This window comes from Tachysurus vachellii, chromosome 9 (genome assembly GCF_030014155.1).
Source record: "Tachysurus vachellii isolate PV-2020 chromosome 9, HZAU_Pvac_v1, whole genome shotgun sequence".
Classification (NCBI taxonomy): domain Eukaryota; kingdom Metazoa; phylum Chordata; class Actinopteri; order Siluriformes; family Bagridae; genus Tachysurus; species Tachysurus vachellii.
In genome coordinates, this window is record NC_083468.1 from 8,036,196 (window position 1) to 8,061,169 (window position 24,974).

General features: G+C 35.5%; 1 protein-coding gene across 6 annotated transcripts in view; it reads right to left on the reverse strand.

The window, feature by feature from the left end:
• Positions 1–5,136: 5,136 nt before the first annotated feature.
• Positions 5,137–24,974, reverse strand: part of fam168a (family with sequence similarity 168 member A) — a 38,893-nt gene continuing 19,055 nt past the window's right edge. For 3 of the 6 annotated variants that reach the window (XM_060877585.1, XM_060877582.1, XM_060877581.1), the window contains 7 exons: positions 24,772–24,860; positions 22,258–22,329; positions 21,207–21,287; positions 16,289–16,431; positions 15,028–15,208; positions 13,448–13,578; positions 5,137–12,209 (listed from right to left, as the gene is read on the reverse strand). In XM_060877585.1, coding sequence (XP_060733568.1) covers positions 13,466–13,578; positions 15,028–15,208; positions 16,289–16,431; positions 21,207–21,287; positions 22,258–22,329; positions 24,772–24,841 — 660 coding nt within the window. In that variant the 5' untranslated portion in view covers positions 24,842–24,860 and the 3' untranslated portion in view covers positions 5,137–12,209; positions 13,448–13,465. Of the gene's footprint in view, positions 12,210–13,201; positions 13,368–13,447; positions 13,579–15,027; positions 15,209–16,288; positions 16,432–21,206; positions 21,288–22,257; positions 22,330–24,771; positions 24,861–24,974 lie in introns of those variants that run through there. The other 3 variants (XM_060877586.1, XM_060877584.1, XM_060877583.1) reach the window with 2 other exon arrangements.

The window sequence follows — 24,974 nt, forward strand, 5'->3', positions numbered from 1 at the left end:
TCTCCCAAAGGGGTTCACTGGCGTTGAGGTCAGTGCTCTGTGAAGGCCATTCGAGTTCCTCTGCTCCAAACTTGTCAAACTATGTCTTCATGGAGCTCGATTTGTACTCAGGGGCATTGTCATGCTGAAACAAGTTTGGGCCTCTTAGTTGAAATGAAGGGAATTTAAACGGAATGCTGCAACTTACGGTGGCTTAGTGGTAGCACGTTCGCCTCACACCTCCAGGGTTGGGGGTTCGATTCCCGCCTCTGCCTTGTGTGTGTGGAGTTTGCATGTTCTCCCTGTGCATCGGGGGTTTCCTCCGGGTACTCCGGTTTCCTCCCCCGGTCCAAAGACCTGCATGGTAGGTTGATTGGCATCTCTGGAAAAAAATTGTCCGTAGTGTGTGAGTGAATGTGAGAGTGTGTGTGCCCTGCGATGGGTTGGCACTCCGTCGAGGGTGCATCCTGCCTTGACGCCTGATGACGCCTGAGATATGCACAGGCTCCCCTTGACCTGAGGTAGTTCGGATAAGCGGTAGAAAATGAGTGAGTGAGTGAGTGAGTGAGTGAGAGTGCTGCAACATACAAAGAAATCCAAATGTGTGCTTCTAACTTTGCGGAAGGCCCACACATACTTCACCAACTGATGGTCAGGTGTCCACAAACGTTTATACTATAGCTGTGAATTACTTTTTTGCATCAAAGAATTTATAACACTTACCTGGAATCCAGTTTTCTTAATTTTCTACAACAATTCTCAAAATATAATGTTAGGAAAATCAGAGGTAAAAATGATCACATTGTAAACTAATAATTTCAGTGTTTCTGCAGTAAACAGTTCACTGTAAAGATCAACATAAGTGATCATTTAACCTACAGTACCTGTCCCTTTTTACATTTTGAAACTTAACATGTGTCTTAAACAAAACCACAATAATCATAATGCATCTCCAACGATAAAAGCATTTATCAGAAATGCAAATAATTTTTACTTAACTTTGGGCTATGTGTTATATATTTTGCATATCACTGACAAACCATTTTGTCTTTGGATCCAGTTACAGAATTAAAAATGAGTGAATATTGAGCTGCGTAATAGCCCATAGTCATTTTGCAAGCAGTTTAACCCCAAGCAAAAATGTTAAACATGTTCAAACAGATCATGAAGTACAATGACTGATTCCCTAGCTTTTTATTTTACAAAAACACTTCCCTCTCCCACAAATTGCCATGTCAAATACCATGTAACTACAATAATCATTCAAAAAGACAAAAGCCTAGGAGAAAATATAAACAACATTTTCTTACTGCATTGCTTAAACATCAACACTAGCATTTCAAACTGTTTGTCAGTTTGTCATTTGAAGGTTTAACTGAAAATAAATGTGCTTTTCATATGTTTCTTATTATTTCTACAATAAGTACAATAAGTCTGCTAAGTACAAATGTTAACTAGGTGGAAATCACGGTACATAATTTAACAGTTGAACATGGTCTTGCCTGAGACTTTCTTGAACAGTGAAATTTGTGGGACAAAGGAATCTTTGACTCATCTTTTGGAATGTTTTGTTCCATCTGGCAGGTGATTTAATTTTTCTATTGCTGCATTGACATTGTTGGAGCAATGTAAATATATAATCATTTAGATATTGTATTGCATGTTATTCCTTCATGTTAGATCATGTTTAGATCCCTTTAATTTAGCATCTTTCACTGTTTATAGAACTGACTGTTTATATAACTGACTGAAAAATTTGACCTTTAAACTGACCTTTGACCTCCTAAAGAGGTACTCATGCATGTTTCCGCTTGCTGCTTGCATACTGATGCAGCTAATGTGTACTATTAGACCGGAAGACAGAGAGAATTATATGGTATATTGAATGTTTTTAGTTTGTGCCACAGTTGACCAAACTGATAGTCATGAGTGTGTTACACTTGTAAATTTGCACATTTTGGTTAGTAGTAACTTTCTTCATCCAGGAAGCCTAGACTGTAAGAGAGAAGTGAAACATGCTTTCCAGCAGTGCAGACATGCCTAATATTGTTGCTTCACTACTGCGACAAAAGTTATGTCAAGATAGCACATTGAAAAGCATTTTAATGCATTTGATGTCATCTTTTTAGATTTTTTCTCATTCACCATTTGAAAAAAATTTAATTACTGATTCCTTTCAACCATAGCACTGTTGAATTCTTGAATCTGATTGGTTGCTGTGTGCATGATTACATCCCCCATCGCTATGTAGTTCCTAAGCTACTCTTCTCAGTTCAAGAAACTATTAAAAACAAGTTTTTCAGTCATTTTTGGAACACTCTCACAGGCCCTTAAAACCACCATTGCCCCTAACGCATTGACAGTTCTGTTTGGCCTTTCCCCTGCTCCAACTATACCATCCACAATACGTGACATCACTGCCTTTACCACCTTGTTGGCTACGCAAGCCATTCTCCTCAAATGGAAACATGATTCCCCACCATCATATGAAGATTGGATATGAGAGCTATTGCAATGCATCCACCTCGAAAAAAGCATCATTTAGAAACTTTTATAAAATCTGGAGCCCTATACTGGGTTTTATTGAGAACCCCACAGTACCATCTGGACCTTCTTATCTGAGGACTACTCTTGAGACCCTTTATTTATTTATCTATCTATCTATCTATCTATCTATCTATCTATCTATCTATCTATTTATTTATTTATTTATTTATTATTATTATTATTATTATTATTATTATTATTATTATTATTATTATTATTACATTTAGCTCTTTTTCCTCTCATTCTTTCTTTCTTGTGGCCTCTGGGGAGGTGGGGGTTTTGTTGCTGTATTGATTGGTTTGTTTCGTGTTTCTTCTCTTAACAGACATCCTGTCTAATTTTGTAACTGAGGTAATACACTGTATATGTCTGCAAAAATGTAATAAAAAAGAATTAGAAGTAGAAAACTATTCATCAAATATTCCACCATAGACCATACTCTTTGTAATCATGGACTGACTGCTCTCATGGTCCTAATGAAATTTTACATAATATATGAGTGTTTTATTAAAAGGAGGGTCACTCAGAGGGCAATCAAGTTAAGACTAGATAAAAGAATTAAAGACTCTGTCTCAGTTACAAGACAAATATATATTGTGCTCAATTAGAGGAAGTGGCAAATTTAAGTAATCAATATTTATAGAATTTTCTAGACTACAGTAGACCATGCTTAATGAAATTAATGGGCACAAATTCTATTTTAAAAATGACTAAAGGGGCTTGACAAGCAACCGAAATGTTAACTGTTAGTGATTCATTCTTCTTCATCTTGTATGATATAATGCATAATTACACTGGTGACTTTTATATACAAATGCATAATGTTTAAGTTTAACAGCAAGAAAACTGATTCATTATCAAGTAGAATGCTAGTCATCATCAACTGATAAATAGTGTAGCAGTATTAGAAATGCTAGAAACTAGGGACTAGCAGTGATAAAATTACTCTATGTGAAAACAGAACCCTACCCTAGCATTACAGATTTACAGGGATCAGGCCTCAAATATGACTGATTTTTCCTTTTACAACCTAATGAAAACTGAAATCACCTAACCATCCCTGATCAAAAGTTTACATATCTACATATATACACAGTGTGGTAAGATGTCATCTTTAAATTGTACATTGTATGTGTGTTCGGCCAAGTCCCCTAGAATGGGCTCCAGGTTATTTGCAACCCTGCATAGTATAACCAATACAGAAAATGAATGGAAGGCCCTGCAACTTTTAGTTCTTCTTTCTTTAGACTTTCTTTGGTGTCGTTTTCTTCATTCAGGAAGTCTGGGGTTATGAGAGAGAAGTGAAACATGCTGATATGTGATCATTTTGACGCATTCTGTCATGCAGTGCAATTAATGCACACAGAAATACCATTCCAACAAAGTGTTTCATTTGCAACATTTCAGAAATGAAACAAAATACATTTTCATTGTGTGCCCCATGCATTCCAGTTTATTCATTTAAGATGGCTTTCCAATTGTGATTCAACATATTTCACTTCTTTCACTTTGTTTCTCCAACCTAATGTGAAATACAATCCATGCCTAGATGTGATTAATACGGTCATGTGCTCTGAACTACTAGTATTTTCACTAAAAATACAAAACATAAGTTTCATAAATTTGTGTTTGTATTAAGGTCCATGAATATGTAGACATAGATATGTTAATTGTTTATTGATTTTTTTGAGTTGTCTGCCACAGCATATTAGAATTAAAATGAAAGAATGTATACGATCTGGAAGTGATGAATATGCTGTATATGAAAAGTGCTGACTTTCACACTTAATTTTAAATCCTCCAAATGGAAGATGTTGGAATTACAGCTCAGTTTTTCCAGAACTGTATTGGATTTTTATTTTATTATCCCCCCCCCCCCCCAAAAAAAAAAAAAAAAACAAAAAAAAAAAAAAATCATCTGGTCTTATTGAGGGACCAGTGGTTTCTATCTTGTGGTGAAACCTTTGTATTTACTCTGCTGAAGACTCCTCTTGACAGTTGACACAGAGACACCTGCCTCCTAGAGGGAGCTCAACAGCTTTTAAAGCTCTAAAGGCCAAGTTTAAAAATTTCAGCCTACTGATAGCTTGCTTCACTGTCAGTAACAGCTATTTGGACTTCTTATTGTGACTTAACAGCAGCAGCCTGCCTGTAGGCCCTACAGGATATACCTATAGGATATTTTAGACAAGTATTCATTTAAAAGTGAGAATTATTAAGAAATCTTAAAAGTGCCATTTTAATAATGTATTCAATGAAACTGCATTTGAGCTGGATCTTTCCATTCATTCAATCATTCATGCATTTATTTATTTATTTATTAATCTACTAATTGATCCCATCTGTTCAGAGCTGAGGTCAATCCACACTAGTAAACATTAGGCATGAATCAGTTATACACTCCATCGTAGGGCACCACACGTTCACACAGTTATTCACACCTAAAGGAAAATTACAGTCATCAGTCCACCTCCTGCTATGCTTGTTGGAGTTGGGAGGCAATCAGAGAACCTGGAACTGTGTCACTGAATGAACCACACTTCTAACTAAGCATAGTCACTCGTGTACTGTATATAGCAAGGGAAAAAAGAAGAAAAAACAAACTTTTTTTTTTGGGAAAATTTTTAATAGTTATTGAACGTTCTACATCTTACAGTAAATATTATACAATTACAAACTTGGCATAATTCTGTCACTGAGATCACTAATTGATCTTCCAAAATAAATGATAAAAAACCCATAAAAATAATAAAAACATATTTACACTTCATATCACAGGCCTGAACCGGGTCTCATCGCCTTGTAAGAGCATTCAGGTCAATTTTATTGATAGGTATGTAACAACTGCTACAAAACAGATGAACAGAATGTAAGGTTTTTACCAAAAAGAATGATCAAAATGTTCTTATCCTTGGTGTGTATTTGGAAGACGATGAGTTTCCCCTTCAGTATTCAGCTTTAACAGCAAAAAAAAAACACAGAAGATGAGGCATATGTGGATAATGTTAGATGATGGCTCAATAAAGTTAAAGTATGTGATACATTGTGGACACAAACCGTGTCACTATTTAGGAGCAATTAAAGGAGTATTTAATTCCTCCTAATTGGTGTCAAAATGTGAAGTATACTCTAAAGTAGTATTTTTGGGCAGTGTTGTTTTAAATGAAGATGTTCTATGAGTAAGCGTAAACATGAAACAATTGATATAATTTTACACCATGCTATAATATCCAAACCATAACTATAACATTTGGACATTTTTAGTATAATATAAAGAAAGCTATTTTTTTTAATAGAAACACCCCCTGTGTGTTCAGCAATCTGATCATTTACGTATAGCGCATTTTTTCTTGAAGCAATATAAAGACAGCAAAGCAACAGAATAAATAAGAGGATGAGACGGTTTACAGGCCTGTGCTCTGAAATGTCCCTCACACGGTTAGGCACCACACTCCTGATCATCTACTTAAGAATAAAAGGAACATCAATCATTAATAAAAACTTAAATAACACTTATGGTAAAAGCGCAATAATTACAGGTAAATGTGGTCTCGTTTACTTTCAAATCTAACTTTCATTAGTGTAAAAATAGCAAAAACAAAAAAAAAAACAAAAAAAAAAAACAAAAACAAAATACACTTCTAAATCCTACATTTTAGATGCAAGAGGTTCGACTTCCACTTCAGGAGCAACCTCAACCAGTGAACTGATTAATAACTTTAAATTGCATTGATTGCATTAAGTCTTGCATTACAAATCTGATTTGTTCTGATGGTATCAATATTTCACTGCCATAATACTGTTATTAAGACTAGAAGGGTTAATGGACTTTCATATTGAAAAGGAGAAAGTGACAGAAGGAAAGACCAAAATCTACTTGAAATATTTACAATGCCCTTTAGAACTACACCTTAGTGACACCTCTAAGGAATATTTGAAAAAAATTCAAAGTGTCATTCTGGAAAATCTTGGGAGCATTACACCTCTATCCCTTTAATTGTCTCCAGCTTTGTTAGGTATTACAGAAAAAGGCTCACAAAATATTAACTGGACAATATTTTTGAAAACAACATTTTGCAGAAGAAATTGTACCAATGAACAAAATAGGTTAAACAGGTTTAAATAAGGGATTCAAACTTATGATGCATTTGTGTTTTTCCCAGTCTAATAATTAGGGGTGCTTATAATTCTAGAGGGCATTGTATATATGAAGTATTTAATACTAGGACTACATTTGTTATATGAAAACTTGTCAGTTGTCCCTATTCAATGGCAAACAACCAAACAATGACAAAAAAATAAAAATTCTATATCTTACCAAACACGTTGCTTAAATAATATGAACATATTCCTTACCAAATGCCTTTTGCTTATTTACCATCTAAACTTAGTCATTTCATGTTAGTAGCATTAGCATCAGCCTGCATTTAAACTGCCTGTAGCTTAACAAGGCTCATTCAGAAACTGTTTGTACAAGCAGACTAGTATAAACAGACAATCTGACCACCTAAGTAAGATAACAGAAAACCTGCTAACTGCATAAAAACCTGCTAGCAGGATCGAGTATCATTTTTCACTACAATTAATAGTTTTTCCTGCCTCTAATGGCGCATGGGTTTGTATGATTGACTGATGTAATACAGAGAAAATAATGAATTGAAGGCTACAACCACTTTGGCGTTTATGGGAAGAATGATTGGAAATCTCAGTGGATGAATACATTTTATACAACCACAGTTGTAATTCGTGTAATACATTACCTTGCATAAGTATTTATTGGGATTATATGCCATCTACACAAAACAGCCCATGCTACTGAAACAGGAAAAACAGGTCAGGGTTAAAGCAAAATATTTTGAGTAAAATTCAAGGCAATCTGAGAAGAAAGAATGTTTAGTCTGTGATAGTGGGTTAACCTCCAAATAGGACAATGAACCAAAACCTATTGTGGAATGGTTCAATGCTAAAATACTAAGAACCTGAAGGTGTTAGAATAGACTAGTCAAAAAACTCAAACTAGATCTCAAGACTTGAAAAATAACTTTTCGTTAACATCAATCTTCTATCCAATCTGACAGAAGTTAAGCAAATTTACCAATAACAGGACAGGAATATCAGTATCCAGCTGGCAAAAGCTGATCCTATTCCAGATAACCTTCTGCTTTATTTGATCTGTAAAGCTGCTTAAATTTGAATTTAATTATTTGCAGATGTATATTTGTATTTGTAAGATGTTTTTTTCCTTCAAAATTCCATTACAATGAATTTGGTCGAATTGCACTTCAAAATGCCATAAAGTTCTATGAGTGGTGGGGGGTGGGTAATACTTATGCAAGGCACTATATACTCTGCGTGAATGAGTGAATGAAAACTAAGACTAAGAATAAATGCTTCATACATGGGCATTCGAATATTCCACATCCCTATACATGACATATTTATATCCTGCATTTGCTTCCTAGGAACCTCAGTTTAAAACAGTTGCTTAACACTGATGACTGTTAACATGTACATATCCTACTATTATGGAATGTTTAAATGTTTCAATTAACAACATTTATTTTTTTACTTTTACATTTTTGGAAGTGTATAGAGTTGACATGGTTGGTTGAGAGTGGGATACAGTAAAAAAAAAAAAAAAACTAAACAAATCTTTATTCTGAAGAATTTTGAAGGATTGTCCTATGCTGCCACCCATGTATAAGAATAAAAGTGGAAAGCAGTTCAGTTCAATCTTGTGCAAGTTTTCTTTCTCTCACTGTCTCCTTTAGGATAAAGGAATGTTTCTCAAAGGCTCTGCTAAAAAATTCTCTCAGTGTCTGAGTGTCTTTATGCTTTATATAATCTCTGTCAGTCTTCTTATTCAGATTAACATATATCAATAGTGGTTGAGTAGCCTAAATGCTAAATGTGTTTACTGAGAATAATATTTTTTCCATGATTAGGGATGTGCCGATAATCAATAATATGATAAACCACAATATTCCACACATGAAATACATTTCTGTTGAAAGCCAGCTACTAAGGTAGGCAGCGTTTATGTAATCCCAACATTAAGCCTGTCTTATTCTTTCATTTTTGTGAGACCAGCACTGCATTCCCATAATTCTGTTTGCTGGAACAGATTATCATTAAAGTTTCAACTTGCTGTCTCTCCTGCAGAGTAAGTACCAATTTTTATTTCTGGTCATATATGGTCAAAAACAGTTTGCTAATCTCCTAGCTCACAGCTTCTGCAGATATCATTCGGAGATAATTAATATGCAATTTAGCTTTAGTTACGAGAAGCAGCTTTTATTTGTCATGTATACATTACAGCACGGTGAAATACTTTTCTTTGTATATCCAAACTTGTTAGGAAATTGGAACCAGAGTGCAGGGTCAGCAAAGTTTCAGCAAAAGTGGCAGCTTAGTGGCATGGGGCTTAGTTACCTATATTAGTTGGCTAATAGTGATCTATTTGCACTCATCACCAGAATAGAAACTTCTGCTGTTTGAGGTTGTTCCTCAGCTTTATTTCCTTTAAAATTCTACCAAACCAGATCATTTAAAATTTGTGGCTACTGTGGTAGACACCTTCAGAACAGAAGACAGCAAAATTCTTTACTAAGTACTTCGGGATATCATCAGTAACCGTTTTATCTATTTAAGCGCATGTGTGCTGCCCATATTAGCTATCAGTTTCCTCCAATAAAAGTCCTTCTGTTCTTCGGAAATAAAAAAAATCATGCTAGCCAAAGAGCTACAATTTCATGCTACAATAACAATGTAATATTTGCAATGGCTGCCCTAAACAATCATCATTCAAAAACTGAATATCGACACATTCCTAATCAAACCTAATGGGTACCGTAGTATATACTTGTCTTCTTTTAGTAGATCATTAAATAGTGTACCGTATATTTGATTATTACGTATCTGTGTTAATAGGCTGATATTATTTCATAAAAACTGATATGTACTTAGTTCGTTCATAGATTACAAGGGATTAGGGTTCACAACATTCTCTCTTTCGGTGTTGTTATATGCCATGGCAGTTTTAATTATTGCATTTAACAAGTACTTCTCAAATCCATGCAGCGACGCCTCACGGCCCAAATGTTCACAGAGGAAGAGGGGGATTTCTTAACTGGCCACCTTTATGCTTTTTTCTCTGCCTTACTTGTTCTCAATGTATATTCACACTAGGAAGTGACAAAGTCATTTTCTGTGTCAGTGCACAACAACAGTGTCAACAAGGACTGCCTGAACAACAGAAGGTGCATCTTTGACTCCATATATGGACATGTGGAATATATAGGGAAATAGACACCGAATATACATTGAGTGGGCGTGGATAGAAAGCCATATATGAAAATAGGAGTGAGATTGAGTGTTGCATTTCACTTAATGCTGAATTAAGCCACCAAAAAAATCATATTTTGTTTGCTCTGTCCAAGCAGCAAAAGCTCATGAATGAACAAAAAGCTAACAACAGCAATTTATTAAGTTTAAGTTTTTTTGTGTGTTTCATGTATTTACCTTCTTAAAACAGCACACAGAGTTATGTCTGAATGTTGATTGATCTAAAGCAAATAGTACTGTAATTTTATTTAAAATCTGAGAAATAAGACAAGAGTCAAATTTATAAAATTTCATAGACTTGAAACATGAGCTACACTGACAGGATTTATGAGGATATATTTTTAAATATTAATATCATTCACTGCTAATGCAAGTTAACAACATCTTCCGAGGTTTATGATTTTACATTTGAGTTTCTAAAAAACACAAAAATAAAAACTTGTATGAGCTAAAAGACACACCCATCTGACCCACATAAAGATCTGCCAATTGGTCTACATCCAGAATACAAATCATCCTCTCGGATTCTGGCACAGTTACAATCAAATCGGGATTTCCCTAAACTGTCTGCAATGTTGGATAGCCAATGCTTGATATTGTCAATTTGTTAAATGAATACAGTTTAGAGCAAAACAAATAGGAAGATAAAATGTATTTTAGAAAAGGTAAATGGGCATCAGTTTTATAGTAACCTATTTAAACCACATTCTATTAGAACACTTAAAATACTGAAGCGTGCATGCCAGCAAGCAAAAAAACTGAACAATTATTTGTCAACTTTTAAGTTGAACTCCGAGTTGTTCTACTATTTACGGCCATAATTACTGCTTTGTTCCAAATGCAGTATAATGCATGATAAAAATCCCTTTAAATACATTTTTCTAAATGTGAAACACATTGGCAAACCAAAAACTGAACAAAATTTTCAAAAAAAAAACAAAAACAGTTGAACACAAATTTAAACCGGAAGGGAAAAACTATGACCATGGGAAAAACATTGTCATCTTAGCTACGATATTTAATGAAAAGTTATGCAAGTTACTGTAGTGTGGAGTAATTATTTTGCTTGAACATCTAAGGTTCCTTTAAGGGTTCATTTTTTTTTTTAATTCGTATTAATGTTATGCAAAATTGACAAGATATATGAGTACACTTGGTAAATAAAAAAATGAGAAATTAAAGCATCAGTAGAATTTTTTCGTCTCATGAATTATCTTCTGCTTTCTGCTGTCTCTTCATATGATGTGTGCTGTAGCCAACCAGCAAAGTGCATGTGATGTACAATAAGGACCTTTCCTTAAACATTGCTGATGTTTGCTGATTTGCTGTTTTGTATTTGGTTTGTCAATGTGTTTCATACTTACGCTCCACTGTAATTTAGAGATCCTGAATTTTAGATCCGGACCCTGTCAATCCCGAACGTCCTCTGTCCTTGGCATGTGACCCTGATCCTTTAACCTAAGTGCCATTTATACTTGCCTCGACTGAGACTGTGTGCTGGCAGGTCTTTCAGCTTGAATGCGCAACTGCAAAACTTTGCAAGAGCACATCTCTGCACATCACATGCATCTATAGAACTATAATATGCATGTCATAATTTAGAAGCTTGCTCTATCCAGAATATCCAATAAATAAAGAAACCGGAGTCCTATATTAAGTGAATAACTGAGCTTAGTGTAAGCGCTCGACATCCTAATGAAGTTTGAACCAAGTCAAGCTGCCCTATGTACTGCTAAACTTATTACAAATGTTCCTAATAAACTGCTACAAGCTGGAAGACACCCTTGTTGGCAACACTAGAAGATGAACAGAAGGAACTGGTGTGAAATCAAAACCCGAAACGCAGAAACCCGTCTCAGCCCTTCTGAAAAGGGAATCTGAAAATAACAAATCTACACAAATGTAAAGGATAATATTTGGCATGACAGACATGATGATGAGCATGGTGCAATGTACATTCCCACTCAACAGGGAAAATGGATCAACATTAACAACAACAACAACAACAACAAAAAAAAAAACACTGTTTCAAAGTCGTAATTTTCAAAATCATTCTGGAGTTTCTGCAGGAGTTGATTGTTAATAATTGTGATAAAAAAACAAAAAACTTATACAACAACATAGGTCAGGAATAGTAAGACTAAAACACAAGAGGAAATTAAATTAGAAAAAAATGGAGGGAAAAAACGTAACTAAAAAAATAAAAAGCAGCTTTTACAAAAGACGTAAGAATGCATAAAGTGACCTTTTATTTTCTTCTGTTCCAGCAGACGCAGCTGCTGATCACAGAGAGCCCGTGTAACACTTGAAGATTTTGCATACGACGTTTAACTCCAGATCTGTTTAAGAGAAAATGAAGGCATAAGTGTGAATATCTGAGTGCTGTGTTGTTTAACACACACTTGATGACTAGTAAAATGCTCATATTATTCTTAATATTTTAAATAAATGTAAATGTTTGCATTACAAATTATATAATATGGAACACATTAAGCATCTTAAGAATCTTAAGAATATTTATAAGAATTTTCTATTATTTGTCATATTCAAGATATTCAACATAACTGTTTTTTTTGTATGGTTTCATTTCATAACATCTGAAAGTTTTCTGTTTATTTTGTGTATTACATTTAAAAAATCTGCAGATATTTGGTGAGAAAACTTTGAATTGGACATTCATTTTTATGTTCACATTCACCTACAAACCATACCGGGAACTTAGTAGGTTTACAATAACTAGTACGTATAATAATTAGTGCTGTCTATCTGCTGCCCTATCTCATGTTAAAGAAAGGACGGACATAAAGGTGGTTTATGGTTAGTAGTTAATAATTCCTAGTACACTGGTGCCATGAACATGGTACTGTGTGCTTGAAAATCTCCACTGATCAATGGGGTAAATCAGAGATTGAAAATTGTATTATTTTAATTATAAATTATACCTACAATATATACACACAAAAGTATATCAACAACTGACCAAATTTTCAAATCTTTCTTATAATAAGAAAATACTTTCACAAGCATTCTGTTGAGGTTCTTCATTGACGATACTGATGTTCTTCGACATCAGCCTTTTTTGAACCACGTTTGGGTTTGGCCCCCTTATTTCCAGTTAAGTGAAACTGTAATGCTACAATATTCAACACGTTACCTTTGTGGCAAAAGTTTAGGGAAAGCCCACACATGGATTCAATGGTCAGGAGTCCACAAAAAATTGAATATATAACGTATATGTAGTTTGTGTAAACACCTAACCTGCATTCGGAATGTGTACATATGAGACAGGAGTCATGTTGGCTTGTTATCTTGCCTCTCTGCAAAATAGCTAGTGCAGTAAAATAACAGCTCAAAACAATTGGCTGCCATATACACATGGAGTAGTTTGGTATAAACAACCTTCATGATTTTTACTTGGATCAAATTCATTTATTCACTCATCTGCAGTAACTGATTCACTTTGGGTTGTGGTAGATCCAGAGCATATACTGGGAACACTAGTTGGAAGGAAAGGATAAAATTGGATCTATGCGCACTTATATAAAAGAAACAAATACGTTATAAGGAACGAGCTTACATGATTGATAGGTGGGCTCTACCAATGAGGTGGCACATAGCTGTATCCAGGTGTTCCTTGCGCACGATATGTTGGCACCGTAACAGGGTGTGGACCAATGGGAGTGTGCTGGGGTGTGGTCAACAGCGTTCCTGATTGGACAAACACAATGAATTATCGTTAAGTCTCTTTATATCTTTGCCCTCTTCCCATGTGCATCCGCCTAGTATGTGGCAATTTAGTGGTTAAGGCATTGATTTACTGATTGGAAGGTATTTAGATTAAATCCCAGGTCCACCAAGCTCCCACTGCTTGGGCCCTCAGCAAGGCCCTTAATTTTTAGTTGTATAAAATGAGATAAAATGTAAGTTGCTCTGGATAGGGGTGGTTGCCATGTGGTGTAAATGTAAATATTTTAGCAGTGCCACCTATCAAAGCACCAGCATGCTGAGGATCAGAGAAGGAAGCAGTGGTCTCAATACAGATGCTATTAAAAAGAAATATTTAAGATAGATTTTAGATTTGCGATTTAGCTACAATAAACTAGCTCTAAGTTTAAAACCTCAGAGGACAAGCATGTTTTGGGTAATTGCCAACATTCAGGGAGAGGAAATTATGTAGATTTCTTTTATGAATTCATTATCATTTGTTTTGCTTTCATTTGATTTTTAAAATAAAGCAACACTCAATTGTAAATAAAAAAACTTGAAGCCGTCCACACTGAATGGAAACCTCTTTAATTGATATGTAAATGACTACAGATCAATCATTCAAGCATTTTTCAGATCGAGTTTGACAACAATTTTTGGTATTTGACAATACCAAAACTTATACTAATATGACTAATCTACTCAGTATTAAACTGTTATGTCAATGTTTTGAAACCTTTAAGACAGCGTGAGAGCAGCTGACCTGTGCATGCAGAGCAATATCAATGAGCGTAAAAATTAGTGGGTGTAAAAACGAGCGAACAGTGCCACAAATTGCACCTTGTCTAAGCCAACATTAGAGCAAGCAGAAAGGAAGCGTCTTGGTGTGCAATGTATCAGTGCTCAGTGCCTGCAGGACTGAAGTGCTCCAGCATGAGACAATTTCTCTGCACATTCACTGTTTATTCACAGCAGCATGCACTCATGTTTAATGACCATACCGTTACTGCTCTGCAAGCTCAGAAAAGGCTGTTCTCTTGCACTTTACTTAAGGTGCAGTTAAAACACCATAAATATGCTTTATTATGTTTTTATTGTAGGAAGACTTTGCAGTGGCACTTCTTGATATTTTCACAGCACAGTTTACAGTCTGCTTTGCTACGACTGCTTTCATTAATCATGAAATCCATCCAGATCGCTGTTGTGTAGTCTGCTCATTAGTGCCACAATGTACGAAACTTATGTAATTTCTTCTTATTTTTATTACATAAGACCTACCAGACCTAATTATTTATGATGTAAAGGACAACTGATAGTCGTTTATACAGGTCAGCACTTAAGTGTATAAGCCTTCAGCTACCGTCTTATGTGTATGTGTGTGTAGATTCAACTACCGTCTTATGTGTATGTGTGTGTGTGTGTGTGTGTGTGTGTGTATGTGTGATTTTTGACCTGCAGACATGGCCATTGTGGTTCCTGCCACCATGCCCATGGTAAGTGCACTGGGCCGGGGGGTCACAGGGGGCACTGGGGCCGGGTACAGGGCAGAAGGAATGCTGTTGGGCTGCACCACCGTGGTGTGATGGATAACATGTGGCTGTGCAGCATACACAGGCTGGGTGTAGTATGCTCCCTAAAGAGACACCAGCAAAGGAATGTAACAAAACAATGACATTTTTCAAGACAATTTTACAATCAGATTTACACATAATTGCATTTTGTTGTATTTATTAAAATTCTAAATAAAGTGGATAATCATCATGGACAAACTGAATACATTTTCTGAATACAAACAAACATTTTTTGCCTGCACTAAAGATTAACAATGTCAAAAAAAAAAGTGTAAACCAAAAATAAGACATATGCGCAATTGTGAGTCAAGTATGTCTCAAACTGTTCAGAATTTGAAATAGATATGAATATGTTGTTATCCCATGTAATGCATAGATTACTGTCTCTCAGTGAAGTAAATATCTAATAAACCAACACTACTAGTGTTGGTTTATTAGATATTTACTTTCTCAAAAGACATTCTCTTTATTTTTACATACTTTTACATGAGGTTTTATATTATCTGCTAATGGCGGAAACGAGCTCCTGCATGTTTAATACCAGCACTTAGTATTCATTTATGCATTCAATCATCATTCCTTGGAGTAAACATCAGGCTTATTAAGTTTGCACTGTGGGTGATAGATTATTGCATTTGCAGAGACACCGTCTTTTATGTGCCTTCATGTAGAAATACCTTACAAATAACAAATAAAGGCAAATGCCCCAAAAGACATGTCATTTTGTCTATATGAATGATGCAATCCACTGTAGACCCATTTGCTAAACAAGCACATATTTTTGTTTGTGATTAATTTTGAACTTTTATATTTGAACACTTCCAAAATCTTAACGAATCCACAGGAAGTCTATACAGGATGCTTCTTAGAGCTTTTTAACATCTAGACTGGGGTGCGGAATAAAAATCAATCCACACCCATTTAGTCAATTGTCAGTATATAGTGCACAATAATCTTGACACTAGTTTCATAAATGTTGCGGCTAGTCCCTTAAACTAGCCTACTACACCATTTCCTCCCCCACCCTCAGTTCTGATTCTACCCGAGGGATGAAAACTTTATCACCCAGGGCACTGTGATTAATAATCTCTTAATCTGGACATTCTTACAGAGGAATTGAACCCCAATGTGACTTCCCTTACCTGAGTGTAGAGGTTCTGTTGGGGATAGGCACTGCGGATGGGGTACATGGCTGAGGGGTACGTGTTCGGAGAGGGGGAATATGGTGGAGGAGCACCATTAGACTGAGACGGGGGAACTTTATAAGGAGTCCCTGTGGTGTAGCCTGATCCAAAAAAAAGAGATAAAATTAGTTAAATTCTGTTGTATGGATAACTGTACATATGCACAACCTCAGATTTATTCCCCAGGAAAACACAACATTGATATAACCCTTAATAAGGGTTCTAGATAAATGACGGTAAATGTAAAACAATAACAATATAGTTGCATTAAAAATATGTCTTAGGGATTCTTTTCTTTGCATTCAGTTAAAGAAATTATACTCAGAGATAACAAAAGTGATGTTCAACAGTGTACATACAAGTCATTAGAATATACTTTTATTTCTTTGAAAAAAGGAACATTTTGAACTGATACCATATAGTTTGTCTTAAAATAAACCTTAAAGTAAACACATTTAATGTGTTTTAAAAAAATGAAAGAAATTATATTTCTGTGACTTTCTTTGTATGCCCTAAGAGTATGCACACTTTTGCATTCAACTGACCAAGGTTAAGCAAGAATGCATGCTAAATGCTAAATGTCCTAATAAATGTCAGGCTAATAGACCATTATAAATGAAAACGAATAAAAGACGTTGTTCCTAGTGTTATAATTGCTCTTATTGTTGCTATTCAATTTAAAATGATGTCCGTGCATCTACAGTAAATTGAACTGAGGTGAAAAGGGGGAAGGAGAGAGAGAGAGAGAGAGAGAGAGAGAGAGAGAGAGAGAGAGAGAGAGACATGAATCACACGGTGGCCTACACTATTTATATGAATAAAGTACAAGTTTCTAAACTGTTAAGTGTCAGAACAAACAAAGTTCCTCACTGACCAGAGCTTTAATCTATGTTAAGCCTCTTGGTATTAAATATATATGTGTTTCATTCTCAATATCAGAGTCATTTCTATCTGTTCTGCTTACTTTCACTAATGCCTTCAGTTTAAACAAGGGGTGGGTTTGATTCCCATGTTTACAACAAAGCAAATCTTACTGAACAAACCATTGGTTGTCACAGAAGGGAGTCAAACAACAGCTGAGAAAACACAGGAGTAGACAGGAACACACATTTTTGTTGGTAATCAGGAGAGGGAAGTAGTTTTAAAAGGTCTGGAATATATAGGCTTGCTATGAAAAAGCAGTCAGCAATTTTAAGCAATTCAGTTCTAAGCTATTTAATCCAGTGATCCATTACTGAGAGGCAGAGAGTTTATAGACACTTTATATAATGAAAAATCATTATCAATCGCAAAACCATAAGTACAGGATTTGAGCGGCACATATTCAGTTTTTGATCTAAGATCTAGTAAATACTGAATAACACAATACAAACCTATAACACATGAGCCAGAATCCAGCATGCTGAGTGCTGCCATTTTCCCTATTGTTTTCAAAGGCATATGGGCCGAGTTCATATTAAAAAAAAAACACCATCCAAAAAACCTAACTCCTTCTGAGTTAGTAAACCCATTTTGGGTTTAAATGACAATATAGTAACACTAACCAGATACAGACACCTGACCATCACGCCCATGTGTGGTTCTACCCCAAACTGTGCCACAAAGATGAAAGCACAAAATTGAACAGGATGACTTTGTATGCTGTAACATATCCTTTTACTAGAATGAAGAGGCCCAAAACTGTTCCAGCACGAAGAGAGGTCTGTGCTGAAATGGATTGCCAAGGTTGGTGTCGAAGAATTTGAGTGTCCTGCACAGAACCCTGACCTCAATTCCACTAAACACCTTTGTAATGAACTGGAAAACAGACTGAACCCAAGGCCTCCCCACTTGCACAGACATATTGTATTTAAAGTCAGTTTAAGTTTTTATTGCTGTTTTAATTGAAGCCTTTATTAAACAAAAATCAAGGTGGCAAAGTGTTTCCACTTCTTAATGGTGTAGCATATTATTAATTAGATGCATAATACTTATTTCAGTAAAAAAACAAAACAAAAAAAACAAACGTCATAAGAATAGTAAGACAAGTGTGTGTGTGTATGTGTGTGCATGAGATACCTCCTAAAATGAGTACCTTTGTTTCAATATAGAGTAATAATCATATGTACTGAATATGAGGAACATTTCTTTAACAGACTGCAGTATTTATCCACATGAACGTCCTCATAAAGAAAAACACAATCCAACCACAAGAGGGCAGTGTTGTTGTCTCATGATAACTGATGCAAGGTTTTTCAAACAATTTAGGGGACCCGTCCTGGCAGATCTGAGGGTAGTGAGATCAGTGTATTTAGCCAGTGTTTATACATTTTATTTGAAATTGAATGAATATGATGCATGGTACATAATTTGAGATGAATGCGGTTGACCACCATTATAGACAGTTCTCGCAAGATTAACATTTTTTCACTCAGGTTAACAGAAATGAGCAAAGGAATTCTGTAAAAAAAAGTTGTTGCAGTGGGGAGTATTGACTATTGTCTAGTTTTCTCTGGGTTCTCCGGTTTCCTAACATCTCCCTAAAGATGTTCACACCAGACACCTTACGTATATGGTTAAACTGATTCTGTAAGTAGGAGTGGTGTAAAATTCCTAATTGGGAAAAAACACACAGAGACAATCTGGCTAAAGTGTTTTCAGTGCTAAACAATAGTCGAACAACAAAGCAGGTCTTCAAAGGGTTAATACTGACTAGACATGAAAATGGCTAATATTTTTCGCATTGCTATGTATTCCACAGCAGTATACTGAGTCACCAGCAGAGCTGTATAGATTGACTACTGAAAACCTGCAGAGGGAACAAAAGAGGAGCTGCATTGTCAACAATGTGGTGGCCTTCACAACTGTGTGTGTGTGTGTGTGTGTGTGTGTGTGTGTGTGAACTTCAGGACCAATTGGCAATAGTGTGTTTTTCTGTTAACTGCTGTTTTATAGAAATCCTGGAGAGGTGCATTAAAATCATAACAAATATAATTGCTAGAATTGTTTTAGAAATATGCTAAATCAGATTCCAACCTACTAGCTAAGTTCTGAGAGTTACTAATTTGGAAGGAATTCGGCTACCACATGAGTCCTCCAAAATATGTGGAGGTGCTACATCATTTTGAGTCAGTTACTGGGTAGAGTTGAATGATCACAGAATGATCTTCTGTCATCACTGCTAACCTGACTGTTAGGGCTAGTGTTCATTGATACTGAAATTCACAAAAGGCATAATAGGTGAAAAGAAACCTTGCCAAAGTTTTAGAACAAAAACAACCCTAAGAGACAGAGTGATGTAAAAAAAATGGATGTCACTGAGTATAGTGTCAGCCCGACTCCACACGTGTTAATACGCACCCAGCAGGTCACACACATGCCCAGACAGGGCAAGATGCCCAGTGTGTGTTTCTGACCTGAACTCTGCCTACACAACTTCTCACCCATCTGTTAGGATGAAGAGAACAGGACGTCTCATCCACTGGAGCTCAATGTCTACACATACGCATGTGTCTGAATTTATTAGCTTCTGCTTCATCAGTAAACAGTGTTAAGCAGTACAAACTTGCAGCTAGTCATCGGAAAGTTTAAATTCCACTACAAGCTGCCTTGCAGTACTCAAAGGATAGTCCCATCAGCCAAAAGAATAACTGTAATGTAAATTTATCCTTTTTCTAAAACAAAAATACAAACTTAATCTATAACAGAATCCTAGTATAGTGTATTCAACCAATATATCCATAATCAATATATCCATCCATTCAGTTAATCCATTCATTTGATCCATTAATCCATACATCCAATATTATGCATTTTAACCATTTTTATTTATTTCAGGACCTCAGGGTTTTACAGAACTAGCTACAATATGCATCATATGTTGAGTAAACACGGCCAAATGCTAAGAACATGCTAAAGCTGAATTATACAGTTATAACCCACAATTAACAAATCCTTAATAACAATTTCACTCACTTATTTTGATTTATTTGAAATTTACTTACTTTGATTTATTTGAAATTTATTTTGCAAAAAGCAGAAAACACTTTATTTTCACAAACATGCAACCTCTAAGAGGCTGTATGTTTGACATTACTAAGAATTGTTGAGTGGTTGACTACAGGATTTCTATATAATTTTCGTTGTATCCAGAAGACAAACTGAATAGATTATGGAAATGATCTAAACAAGGACAAGGTCACACAGAAAACAATTTTATGTTCAAGGCCCATTTTCTGGATATCTAAGATATTTGCCACATTTTTCCTTCCGTCAACTGATAAGAAATTCTTGTTAGTGCAATAACAAATATTAGATCAATTTAGTACCATCCTAAGGTCCAAAATTCTGGCTTCCCATTATGCAGTAGACCTACTGACTGGGACACTGGATACATTAACATATTTAAAAACCTCATCATGCCACTCGTACTCTATGCCCATGTTCACTCATGATAACGTCATGTTTAAGACAAATGACTGACCACTTACTGTAGAACTGTTCTAACAGACAGTGATTTTGACTCTGGACAGCATTTTTATTTGAATAATTGATGTTCAAATTTCCAAATGAGAGAGAAAATCCAAAAAAGTAAGAAGGGGGTATGATCTGGAATTGTACTGCAATATAAATTCAGGCCTTGAACGGTTTTGTGATATTGTTGAAGCCCAAATACACCCCAAATATAGGATTTGTATAGACTTTTCCTTGATTCCACCACATGAATTGATTATATTCTGTCATGTTATAAACATGGTCATTGTATATTTTAAGGTTACTGGAGACATACAAAGTAGTAACACAGACTAGAGCCATTGGCAGTAAAGGAATGAAATTCTACTTCTTGTATGAGTATGCAGCATACTGTGTGTCTGTGTGTGTTTGTGTGTTTTCTCACCTGGAGGGTACCCTGGGCTGCCTGTTTGATAGAGGCTTGGTGTGTAGGCAGGCGCTGCAGTAGGATAGCCTGCTGGGTAACCTAATAAACACACACAAGAGAAAAGATATCAGCAACACAATCTGAACAAAGGAAAACAGCATTGCAAAAATGTCAGTCCATGTCTTAAAAGGATGATGACTAAAAGTCTAATTTAGTCATCAGCTGTGATACACTAATGTAAATCCTCCATGGCAACGTCAGCACATTAGGAGAATGAGAGAGAAAGAGAGAGAGAGAGAGAGAGAGTGTGTGAGAGAGAGAGAGAGAGAGAGAGAGAGAGAGAGAAAGAAAAGAGAGAGAGAGAGAGAGAGAGAGAGAGAGAGAGAGAAAGAAAAGAGAGAGAGAGAGAGAGAGAGAGAGAGAGAGAGAGAGAGAGAGAGAGCGAGAGAGAAAGAAGGCATGGTGATTGAACAGAATGGGTCCAGATGGTGTTCATTACCACTCGTCTGTCTTAATAAGATACAGTCGAGCGAGTGTGAAACACATAGCACCCACTACCATACTGTCAGACACACACAACACACACAGGGCACAACTCTCCAGAAACAGTTAGTTGCAACTGCCACGTCTGGAGTACAGACTAAGCTGGCCCTGCTGTTTCTGACGTAATAGATACTTTTCCACTGTCAGAAATCACCTAGCCTGCTTTTTTATACATGGTATAATATATCCATCATTCTTATGTAACAAATGGAAATGTGTTTGTAGTCAGTAAAAACAAGTTAGTAAATTTGCAAAACAGAGATAAAAAAAAATTGAAAATTAAAATAAATTATTAGTCATGTATTTGCAGAATTTTAGTTAGATATTGTATAATATGCTGTACAGGGTTACAATAAGTAACATAATAATATAAGGTTTCAGAAAAATGGTGTTACATCTCAAATTCAAATTTTATTTTATAGTATATCATTTACTGAAATGTGTTTCAAGTGTCTGTCATAAAATAGAATAAAAATAGACAATAAAAATAGCATATATATTCACCTCAAATGCTGCAAGTACTTACTATATACAGTGTTGTGAAATAAGTGATTTCTTGACTGCGAACAGGTGCAGCAGTAATCAGGCCTGGGTGTATCTAGAGAAATTGAACTCAGGTGTGATAAACCACAGGGGGGCAAACACTTTTTCACACAGGGCCATGTGGGTTTGGATTTTGTTTTAATAATAATAATAATAATATTTTAATTAATAATAAAAGCCTTAATTTAAAAACTGCACGCTGTGTTTACTTGTGTTATCTTTGACTAATGTTTAAATTTGTTTGATGATCTGAAACATTAAAGTGTGACAAACGTGCAAAAATATAAAAAAATCAGGAAGGGGCAAACACTTTTTCACACCACTGTACATATTTAACAGCTATGACTGGATAAACACACTGAGCGACTGCTTAAAATAACGGCTTGTCATGAATCAAATCCTTTTTGATCTTTTTAAGTTTGCTGTATAATTGTGTTGATATCCAGCTTCCCCTAATTTTTCAATCAGTTCCTGAATAACTCTATAAATAAAATTTAAATTTCTATGAAATAAATTTCTAACTGTGTCATCCAGGTTCTCCTGAACAGACTTTTCTGTCTATAACTGTAAATACAATTGTCTCTTCTTTTCTCTTATTGATGAGTTTTCCATCATCATTTGATTTTTTTATTATTCCCCACAAATACTGCAAGTACTGTTTAAACAGCTTGTAGGGTCTCTAGCATACAAGGCACGTGATATGAGGCACATGCTGTTCAATTTGTAATTGGATTTCTGTTTGCTAAGAATCTAGCCTTTACATTCTGACACCATGTTGTTTCACAATGTACACGTTTGGCACTGCAATGCTTCAGAGCAGGGTTTCATAACCCAAATAAAAAGTGGTGCAAAATTATAAGTGTGAAACGTTCTTCTACTCAGGGTAGAATGAGGGGTTTAGAATGACCACGACAAGATGTTAAGCACAGTGTGGCAAGCCCTATTAAGACTTTTTTTTCAATAAAATATAATGATGACATTGATTCTATTAAGCAATATTGGGATGTTGATCAAGGAGAAAATCAAGTTCACATATTAGTGCACAGACAATGCCCCAAACACATCAATGACTTTTCTCTTTTCACCCTCTGATTCTTTTTGCCTCCTCCTTCCTCGGTCTCTATCATTTTTTCTCTTACCCTTTCTCTCTTTCTATTACTCCTAACATCCATCTCTCTGATCTTTTTCTTGTATCTATCTGAGGAAGTACTGACACATTTTCCTTCCATCACCTCCACAAAAGACTGCAAGTAACATAATCGCAGTGTGACAGCTCTACACCTCTCTCTCTTTTTCTCTCTGTAATTGAGTCTTAGATATTCTCAGCAATGCGGTCGACACTACAGTGCTACACTTTGAATACACACACATGCCCATGGCATAGCCAGGTATAAAGTATGAGGAAATATGCTAAAAAAAAAAAGGATGTGCTCTACTGTATTGCTCTCTACATGTGCAATAAGTACAGCATGCTCATGGATTCTGGGTGGATGCCTGGCAGTAGTAGAAGGACAATTTACCATCATCTAATCTTACCATGCTAATCTTTTTAATGCACATAGAATATAATATTTATGATAGTTCTGCTGAACATGATTAAAATAAAATAATATTAAAATTAATTTAGCAGAATATACACCTTATCTTATAAAACTGGAACTATTCAGATTGGTTGCTTCTGTTTCTCATCATAGCAAATGGCATTTTAGAAAATGTGATCAAATAAAACAAAAAAAAAATCTCTTAGTTAAATAATGTTCACTTTTTCCAAACATCATAAACACAATTACTGCATAAAATGTCCTGTATATGTATCATGTCATCCACCCACAAGAAAACATTTGGAACAAATAAAATATTTTAAACCAGAAATCCACCTTCCTACAAGCTACACTGCTCTAATACACAACTGCCCTGCTAACTATCTGTTACACAAGAAAGAGGAGTGTGTTGCCTTTTGCTTGCTTGCACTGCAGTGGGAAAATGTTTATTTACACTGACTTTCATTCCAGCAGACAAGCTAAGTGTTGCCATGGAGGCAGACAAATAACACTTGATTTCATATAGACACCCACAATCGGTCATTTGCACCTACACACACACACGCAGACTCACACACATAACCACAGACACACACATATTAAAACACACATGTATACATACACACTAGCACATATATATGTGCTAGTGTGTATGTATATGTGAATCTATGTATATGTGAATCTATGTATGTATCTATGGTGAATCTATGTGAATCTATGTATGTATCTATGGTGAATATTCACAGTGAATACTTTCTGGGAGTATGGAAGGAAAGTCTGGACAGAGAGAAATGATCAGTATGGATGACAAGTATCATGGAACATGAAACATTTCACTGTGCTGTAATATGCAAAAAATCAAGGCTTATTCTTCTTAACTGGGGACCTAATATATCATTACTTTGAAAATATTAAATCTCAGCACACCTGTCATAATCTGATTTAGCATTTCTCACCTGTGTAGGCCATGGTTTTGGGGTTTCCGTATGGAGTCCCGGGCTGCACTGGACTGTAGACAGGGTTCATACTGGATACTCTGCTCTTACTGAAAAAGAGAAATGTAGGTATATATAAATTCTATACAAATACATGCTAAAAACACTGACCCAAGCCAAAAATAAGCTAAAAAAAAAAAAAAAAGACACACACACTACACACA